At 44.9% G+C, this 10,010-nt stretch overlaps 1 protein-coding gene across 1 annotated transcript; it reads left to right on the forward strand.

The window, feature by feature from the left end:
• Nucleotides 1-7,336: 7,336 nt before the first annotated feature.
• LOC121671119 (lysophosphatidic acid receptor 6-like) lies at nucleotides 7,337-9,285 on the forward strand (the record flags this gene model as incomplete). The annotated part of the gene is made up of 2 exons (XM_042042361.1): nucleotides 7,337-7,440; nucleotides 8,107-9,285. Coding segments are annotated over 2 exons (1,035 nt in total), but the record flags the coding sequence as incomplete, so codon positions are not given.
• Between the last annotated feature and the right edge of the window lie 725 nt (nucleotides 9,286-10,010).

Raw genomic sequence — 10,010 nt, forward strand, 5'->3', positions numbered from 1 at the left:
ATTGAAACCCAGCCTGTGGAGCCACTGGGGACTACATCTCCAACTTTGCATGCATAGATAGCATCCTGTAGATGCAGAGGCTGGCACGAACCTCTCCCTGCCCTATTTCACACAGCCTCACCCTAACTGAACTATTATTGAAATTAAACAGAAAGACTGAAAGATTCAAATTAATTACTGATCACATACATACAAAACATGACAAGAAATGCAATGTTGTCATTTAATACCTCTTTCGCTTGTTACTACATACTATCAACACAGTTTCAACACTTACCACCAGAGAGCAGTTAATTCTGAATAGGAAAGGGCAGACCAACAAGTTTTTTGGAAGAATGTAGGACTTCTAGAAGGGTGTGAACATCCAGCCATGATTGATGCAATGTTGTCTCTCCTGGGCTGCAGACAGAGCTGCGCCCCAGGAAGGAACAGGCGAAAAACAGTGTGTTGGCCTTGGATATCTGGATTTGGGAAACTGCACTCCATTTCAGATGTCTTGTATAACCTTTTGAAAATCCTTCTTATTATTTCTGCTTCAATTCCCCACAAGTAAAATGGAAAAAAAAAAAAAACCAGACCCTCCCTGTGCCAGCAGGACGAGACCAGAACAGGTACGTTGAGAAGAGGACAAAAAACCCCAACTTTGGCTGTGCCCAGCAAGCAAAGCCTGTCATGGTGCATTGAGATGTCCTGTGCAGAAATTTAAATCACTCTAAATCGCCCTAAAAGTGGTGTGTCCAGGCACAAACACCACACCTCATCAGCACAGCACTCAGCAGGGGTAATATTTGATAATCAGCTTGTAACATTTGCAAAGCACCAAACTGATGTGTCCAACTATGCATACAACAGGAGGAAAGTGATTTTCATTAGCAGCCAAATTCTCTGTGTGCTCTACTACTGGTGATAAAAAAGTTAAACTTTACTAGTAAATCATGATATCATAAATACATGCATTGCTGCTGGCCTGCTAACCTCGAAATAGACTGTGAGTTGATGTTTTGCACAACAATGGTACACAGACTTTAAATAATGGAGCAGAACAAAGAGAAAGCAAAATGAATTCTAGTAAAAACATTCTTTTAAAGTTTCCCTTTTTCCTCCCAAGCAGGTCTTTTGAAAACATACAATTTTGTAAGATTATTTCCTTTGAGGAACATCTTATCTATAGAAATTCAGGAAAACGTAGATTTGTCAGACCCTCACTGCTGTCTCTGCATCTCTAACTAATTAATCTCTTAATGCTACTTATCTAAACTTGTTTTCTGTCTTTCAGTTTCTGCTACCACAGGAACACTGGAAATCATGATTCAGCTGCCAACCTGAGTTTTTCTCTTAACACAGTTTTTAACTCTTCCCCTAAACATCCACTGCTGGCTCTAGTCAAAGACAGAACACCACTTGAGACACACTTTTTCTCTTGCCAAAAATGACTCTTAGGTTCTTCTTCTGTTCATTATTTTCTTGTAATGAAATGACATTCAATGACCTCCCTTCCCCACCATGGGGCTGCTGTAAATACATCTGGCAGTTTCTCACAGGCACACTGTGACATTACACAGGTCCCAGAAACAAGGCAAGGAAAACTGACTTTTCCTATTAAGAAGAAATGGAACCATGAGATGTGGGCTCTGATTGAAACTCCTGTGGTCACTACAGGGCGCACCAGAAGGATGCAGTTCCTTGGCCATATGAGCAGCCCAGCTGGCTCAAAATGAGTGCAAGAGCCTTTTGGAAAGGAGGTCCAACTGTGCAGTTATTTTCCTAGAGCTGTGTGTGCAATTCACAACTGTGAAAAATAAAATGAGATCTTGGTCATCTTCAGTAACTGATTTTTTTTCCACCTTGCAGAATTCCAGCTGAAGTGCCTCTCTGATCCTGCCAGGTCAGTCATATGGTTTGGAAGTTTGCATGATCTCTCAGAAATAGCTGATTTGCGAAAATCCTGTCTCAAGTCTTTCAAAAGTAATGATAATTTGAAGACCAGTATAGCTAATTAAGTAGAAAAAAAATACCTTAGAAGTGTCAAAATGACTCAGCCATTAGGCAGAAGAGACACATAGGCTGTGATGTGTTACGCAGGGCCCTCAGCTGGGGTGCATGAGCCTTGCTCTGAGGAGCTAGAGAACAAACAAAAGTGCAAAAATCTGCAACATAAGAGGCAGACCTCCACCAGTTTTAAATTTCACCACTCTCAGGGCACTGAGATGGAAAATATCTACCCTGCTGATCTGGACTCAGAAGTCCCACAGGAGCATCCCCAGCTGATTTCTCTGTGGAAACTGAGACATGTCTCTCAAAAAATACTACATCAGTTCAACACTAAGCATGTCAAAGAGCCAGACTGGCTCACCTGCTCTCCCAGGTAGCAGGTTTAACTCCTCCAGCACTGAAAGGACCCTTGTTCCCTGGGGCACTCTTGCACAGCCAAGGTTGGCTGGTGCCTCCCTCAATCTTTCCAGAGGACACTGAACATCAGTGACAAGGCCATTGCTTGAGGTCAGACCATAGTATTGGCACAGCAGCTTCCCTGCCCTGGCCCCTTGGCCCCACCAGCCACACACAGTCAGTCCTTGTGGCCACTTCCTCCACAGAAAAGCTTCATTTCAGCTGTTCCTGTTCTTTGGTCTTCTCCACCCATAACCATCAGAGCTTTTGGCTCTCCCCCTGGCTCATCATTACAGGGCGAGGATGCTGGGGCAAACAGAGCCAGGGAGGGCAAGGAGCTTAGTCCTTGGCTGGTAGGGACAGGTTGGGACAAACTGTCTGAGCTACGTGATAAGCTGTTCCTCCTGGTGACAAACCACAGACAGACAGACAGACACATGGCAGGGCTGAAGCCGAGTTTCTCATTTCTCCTGTAACCACGAGATGGAGCAACTCAGTTACAAACAGTTCTGCAGAGCCACCAGATGAAGGTGGTGGGGCGTTTCATCCCAGTTCTGGCTCGCCCAGAGGCTGCAGGCAGTTCTGGATGACAGCAGTGGATGCTCTCTCTTCTCAAGCAGGGCAAATACTTTTCTCACTGGTTAGACTCTGATTTAAATAATGAAAAAACCTCACCACGTCTTCACTGCACAGCCCTGTGCAATGGTTACTGACGTCCTAAACTGGAAGGCTGACAGCAGCATCAGCCCCATGCTGACACTTCCCATGAGCCAGGGCTGACAGCAGGAGAGCTGGGACCATGGGGGTGGCTGGCACAGCCCAGCACTGCAAAGAGAAGGTTGGCCTTAAGGCACAGGGAATCAGCAGAACTTCACTGGTTGCCACTGAGGGATGTGTGTGTGGCCTGAAGGTGAGGTCTGTGTGACAGCAGCAATACGGCAAAGTCCTCAATAGTAATGGAAAAATGCATGTGAAGCAGCTCCTTCATCAGGAAAAAGGCACAAGATGATGCATTCAGCATCTGAAATCACGTGAAACAGGAGGTGCTTCCCACACTGGTGGCATTGGTGACACACACGGAAGTGTCAAGGACAGAGGAGAACGTGCAGAGGTGGCCCTCTTCTCCCAAGTCTCCAAGAAAAGGGACCCACACTTGGACTTGGGGACTTTGTGAAGAGACACATCCCATTAGCACAGAGCAGAGCCTGTGTTGGGAACAGAAAGGTACCTTGGCTGCCCACTGCTTTCTCCCCCCTGCATCCCAAGTAAGCTATTAATTAACAGCGTGAGAGTCCTTCATGGCCTATCCCAGCCTTTCCATTGTGCTGCTCACTCAGATTCGTTTTACCCTCTCCATCAGCCCTCAGCATGACACTTTTTCATCCATTCCATTTTGAAGGGAGAGGAGCCTTCACACCTTGTCCCAAGTGCATTTGTACCCCCCATGCATGCCTTCCCAGCCATTTCTCCTTGTACTCTTCCCTGAAAAACTCACATGGATACTGCTGGAAAAAAAAGCAGATCACTCACTGGTGGTGGCCAGACTAACCCTGACACTGCTGCTTCCTCATCCTACCTTTTCCAAAGCATCTTTTTCCAGATGTGTAGTATCGCGGGGCTCTGTGCAGCAAGGGGACACCTTGCCTGGGACACCTGGTTCGGGCCAGCCTCCAGCAAGATGGGCAGTGCTCAGGTGGCTCAGAACATGAGGGTCAAAGACAAAATGAGGCAAAAGAAAAAGCACCAAGTGTGTGAGGGGAAAATCTTTGATGCCTTAAGAGGCCTCCCAGAAACAGACTGGACAGGAGTAAAGGAATAAAATAGGTATTTATTTGAAAGGCCTTCAAAGGTACACCCTGGGAGCCACAGGCTATTGTCAAAAATGGACCCCAAGACGGATGACAGGTCACGAGTTCTTCACACCTTTATAGGTTTGGTTCATTTGCATATCAGGGTTAATTCTCCAATTAAAGCTTCAGTTCAATGATGTAATTTCCCCTTCACTTGCTCCCCTTTGAAGCTCTTTGGATTACACTTTTTGGGCTAGGTCAGTCTGGGTGACCTTGGAGAGCAGGCCCAGAGAGGCTTTGTATGTCTACTTTGTTATGTCTTTGTTATGTCTAGCACAAGTGAGCAGAAATTAGCAAGCTACAAGAAATCTCAGAGTTACACTCTAAGCAGTACGGAATCAGGAAAATATAAAAGTTAAAACCTAGGCATCACCGCGAGTGGGAAGAGAGAGCACCTGCTCTGAGCGTTGGTGGGAGTTTCAGAACTGGCATCTGCAAACCCCAGAGCAGGGCAGGAACACAGAGAGCGCTCTGGCAGCGCAGCTGACGTCCCTGCTGACGGCAGCCCTGCTTCCCACCACCCAGGCCGGCCCAGCCTCAAATACCTCTTCATGGTGGTGGTGGTGCCTGCGCTGCGTGTGGGTTTTTGCTCACATCCAGAATGCAACCATGGTCACAAGACCACCACTGGATACACAGAACTGAAACCTAGCTGAGAAATGAGATAAGGTATTATTCACTCAAACTTGTATTGTTTTTTCCTTTGGTGATGTTTCTTTCTTTTTTTTAAATAGAGTCATTTCAACTAAAATACCATGGGGAAACCCCAAGGGACTATTTCTTCTCTCATCTCCTATCCCCCATCTCTTTCACAGATGCACAGTTTTAATTTAGCCAATATAATCCTCGGTTTTGAAATTTAAGGAGTATGCAGAAGACCAAGCAAAACTACATCTGTGGCCTTTCTTTCCTTTTTTGGAAAGAGCACTGCAAACATGCACACAATGGCAAAAACCTCACCTTTTTTCCCCTTCCTGCCTGAAAAAAATCACCACCTGATACTCTCCATGGGTATATTCCCTACTCCCTAGGAGTATAAACAGATCTAAGAGTAACCCTTGACTCTTTGAAACACCAAGTTGAAGTGAACATACCAGATCACCACTGAAAATCAGCAATCTCCTTTTCCTTTCTGATATCATGAAAAGTAAGGGAAAAAATGACAGTGATAGCTCAGGATTTAGATCAAAGCACATTTTGACAACTAACACTCTACCCATGGATGCTATGTACAATCAATAAAATCCTGTACTGGAGAAAAAAAAAAACGAACAGAGAAAGGTCTGTAGTGCCAGAGTTTCTTTCTGTGTTACCAGAACCTTGTCTTAATGGGTGACTCATGGTGATGTTAGTCTCACAGAGCCACGTATTTACATCCTTAAATGAGCTGTGTGACATCCTATGTACATAGTCCCTGCACGCAGACACAGCGTGGGGAGGCCGGTGCTGTAATGGAAATCTGTGATGAAACAAAGAGCAGCAGCACTTGGTGCTTTCTGACATTCTGACCAGCAGCTGCTTTGCATGCAGCTCACTCTGCTGCCTTAAAAGAAAACACAAGACTCCAGAATTCTACAAGCTGAGAAGGAAAAAAAGTCAACAACCTAAGCAAGAGACAGCCCAAAGGTAAGCCGACAAGAAATATTTCACTATACTAAAACCTTGGCTTAAAAGCTCTCCTCTTGTCACAAGATCGGAAAACTAAATATATTTTATGTAACTTGCATTGCTTAAAGCATAGCTAACTTTTTTAATGACTGAACAAAGCTGCCCTTTGAATTTATGCTTTAAATAATATTTTTCTGTTAATTTTTAATAAATCTGCACAACAGACCCTAGTCTGAAATATCTTTTAATCATAAGTAGAATTTTCTTAGTTAAATATCTTGCTGAGAAGCTGAAATTCTATTTCTCTAGACCCAGAATTTCCTAGACACACTATCTAACAAATTAAAAACAAGACTGAAGGAAAAGGAAAGTAGTAATGAAATCTCCTACAGAGGCATTGAAGTATAGAACTTTGTCAGTATTTACTACTTTTCAGAAATTCCTTAATTAACTTTTCCTCCCTTTGGCTCTCAGTAGTGGGCTCCCTCCCAGCATCAGACTCCCAGTGCTTCACTCGTGAAGGTGACCCAGCAGGAGAGCAGCATGCTGGGTGTCCAAGCCTAGGTCACCTTATGTCATCAGTGAAAACCCCTTGTCATCAGTGAAAACCCCTTGTCGGTCATGGACCACCTGAATTCGGAGCTTTGGGGACCCAGCCCAGCTCCCACCAAACTCTACAGCCCCGTGCTGTGAGCAGGTTTAACTCCCAGACAGTGAACAACCTGCAGCATAGCAAGGAGTGCTTCTCCTCCCCAGCCTCTCTGAGCCCCAAACGCTTCACAAGCTCAGGCTTTCATGTCCTTTGCCATTTGGGCGAGGAAATGTCACTTTCTTCCCCCAGTCTCCCCTTGGTCCCTCGCAGCGCGCAGCAGAGCAGGCACTCCTGGCAGAGCTCCGCCCCACTGAGCCCTGTCCCCCCAACACCTCCCGGGCAGTGCTGCTCTGCAAGGAGGCTTGTTCAAGGTGCATTTCTTACTTCTGTCTAAGCTAGTAACTTATAGAATCATTTACCTGCCATTCCTGCGTCCTTAAGGAGTAAAGAACTAAATTTTTTTTCTACTGATCTTAATCTCACTCAAAGAGATCTTAATCCCTCAAACCACAGCGAGGGAGAGTTTATCTGTGAAATACTCAGGGGGGTGACTTGATCTGCAGAACAGAAACTTTGACTACTCAGTTGACAAATCTGAAATGGAACAGCATCAAAATCAGCAATTCATGTAGGAAAGACACTGGTTTGAAGTAAAAACTAGAGAACAGCAGGAAAAAGTAATTTCTGGGTGCTGACAGAAAGATCTCTGACAGACTTTATTTACAGGTTACATTTGCTGTCACGGGAACTGGCTGGAGGAAAGGATCAGGTATTCCTGGGCATTTGCATTTTTAAGTGACTACAGCATTGCAGAAACTAATGAGCACCTTCCTAGTTCTTATCAGGAGAGTCTGAGGGCAGGATCAAGCCAGAACCCTTCCTCTAAAGAAGATAATTACTTCATGACCCCAGCTCAGAGAGTGCCTGCCTCAACACTTTTAGTCCCCTCTTTGCAGAGGAAAATCCAGCTGCATGTTTCCTGTTACCCTGGTCTCTGCTCTGGTAAGTCTGGCTGATTTAGACAAAATCTCATCCTTCTCCTAAAGACTTAACCTCTGCTAGAAATAGCCTATTGGAAGCTTCCTGCCTGCAGCTTTTAGACAGCTTTTAGAAGGGCCAGAGGTACTCACAGTCCCTCTTTGCGCAGGGACAGTGGGAGAGGGTGCAGGATGGCAGTGACTGTATGGGATCTTCACATTAATAAATGTGGGGGACCCTTATGTTCTCGGCTCCCCAAGATCTCTTTTGATAGTTTGATGCAGGAAACCGGATCCAAGTAATTGTTTCCACCCTCACAATCCAAGAAACCCTAAAATCAGGGTCTGCTACCTTGTTTCTGCAGAGATTGAATCTCTCCGAGGAGATGGTGCAGCCGCATACTCTGCCCTGCCTAAATTACAGGACAGCACAGTCTGGGGTAACAGGTAACAGTGTGAGTGAGGCTTGGACACCAGAAAGCCCTATCCCCACCTGGAGGTACAACCTTGCCCCAGAATCATTGGCACTGAGAAGCTCCGTGTTACCGGGAGCTGCAATTCAGCACACAGCAGCCCAAGAGGGGAAAAAAGCATTTCCAAGACTGTGGACACATAGAGACCTCATTGGCCTTTGTACTGTGTCATATATGTGATCTTCATCCCTCCTTGTGGTGATTTTCTTCTCTTCCAGCATACCTGGAGATATGAATGACACCCATGGCAAAGGCAATATCAGTGCTACTGTGGAGCTGTTCCAGCTCATCATGTACACACCCACTTTCATCCTGGGATTGCTGTTCAACATAATGGCTCTGTGGTTCCTGTTTTTTAAGGTTAAAAAGCTGTCAGAATCTACAGTCTACATGATAGCCCTTATATTCCTGGATACTTTGCTGTTGTTTACTCTTCCTTTTAAAATCATTTCCTACCACCTTCAGGACAACTGGAACTTGGGGTCTGTGTTTTGCTCTACCTTGGAGAGTCTTTACTTTGTAAACATGTATGGCAGCATCCTCATCTCCCTGTGCATCTGCGTGGACCGGTACATTGCTATCCAGTACCCTTTCATGGCCCTCACCCTCAGATCCATCAAGAAAGCTGCCATGGTCTGTGCTCTCATCTGCCTGGGCACCTCTGTGGGGACAGTTTCTACTTTCCAACTGCATGGAAAGGGCCACAACATTTCATCCTGCTTCCATAACTTCTCCAAGAGCACATGGGAAAACACAGGCCTGTTCAGCACCTTGGAGATCATCTTCTTTGGCAGCATGGCAGCCATGACTTTCTGCACTGCCCAAACTGTCAGGTGCCTGAGAAAGCACAGAAACCCAGACAACCCCCAAACACACAGCACTAGAGCAGAAAGGATAGTGGTGACAAACCTGGTTGCCTTTTTGGTGTGTTTCACACCTTATCACGTGGCATACTTCATGTACTTTTTGGTGAAGAACAACATCATCCACATCAGTTTTCAACAAGTGCTACGAAACACTGTTCAGGTCACTCTTTGCTGGGCAAACCTGAACTGCTGTCTTGATGGGGCGTGTTATTATTTTGTTTTAAAGGAGTCCTTGGAAGACCCATTGCAAAACAGTGAAAAAAGAGCCATGCAAAAGCCTTGATTTATATACTGCATGTTCATTACTTGGGATGATGTGTGGAGAGGCTTTTGTGGAAAGTACAGGGTTCTGAACTTCTTGCCTAAGCAATTTGCTTTAAATATTCACATCTGAAAATATTTCCTAGAAACCAGAACTATGTCCATTTCCAGGAGACTGTACCTAACATTTTTTATATCTTTCCATAATGTTTTCTGTTATTATTTATGGGTAAAAAGAAATTTCATTATTCATATAAATAGTAATGCATATTTCTTTGGATGTGATTCTTCTTTACTTGGAAAAGAAAAAAATGTTCACTTACATGTGGTACCATATTTCAGCTTCCCTGTCCACACTGTACCTGCAAACCTTCCTCAAACCTTTAGTCACTACAGACTTGGTCTGTTAAGAAACAAAGACTTGAAGTTCATGGTAGAAAGCTTCAGACGAAATTCTGTTGCCACCCCTGTCCTGGTCATGTACACTTGTACTCACATACATGCACCTGTCGGGTTTAGGCTTGCACATGCTCTTTAAAAAAAAAAAAAAAGGATTGTAATTCTAAATGCAAAGGCAGCTTTAGGTTCACATGGGTATAGCAAGATCTCCATGTCATTCCTCCACTGGTTGACTTGCTCTGCAAGGAGCAGCACTCCTTTTAGTGACAGCTGTTGTGACTACCTCATCACACATCTAACTAATGCTGCCACTGGCTCAAACCCCCACACAGCACAAATTGACTCCCCCAGTTCCACCAGCTCCTCTCCTACTTGAAGGCTTTTCACATCTGTTCCTTCCTGCTTGGTTAAAAACATAGTTTCATGAACAGAGCCAAACCAAACAAGAGCATGAAATAAAACCTCCTAGTCCAATGTAGTGGCAAACACATGAACCTGAAGGAACAACCCCCACCCTTATGGGGGATAAGAGCAGCCCTGATCCCTAAAGCAGTAGTCAGAAACACAGAACCCTGGGGGAAAGCAACCTTTTGGAC

This window comes from Corvus kubaryi, unplaced genomic scaffold (genome assembly GCF_017639235.1).
Source record: "Corvus kubaryi isolate FWS band 111438036 unplaced genomic scaffold, C.kubaryi_AGA036_p1.0 37397, whole genome shotgun sequence".
In the NCBI taxonomy this organism is placed as follows: Eukaryota; Metazoa; Chordata; class Aves; order Passeriformes; family Corvidae; genus Corvus; species Corvus kubaryi.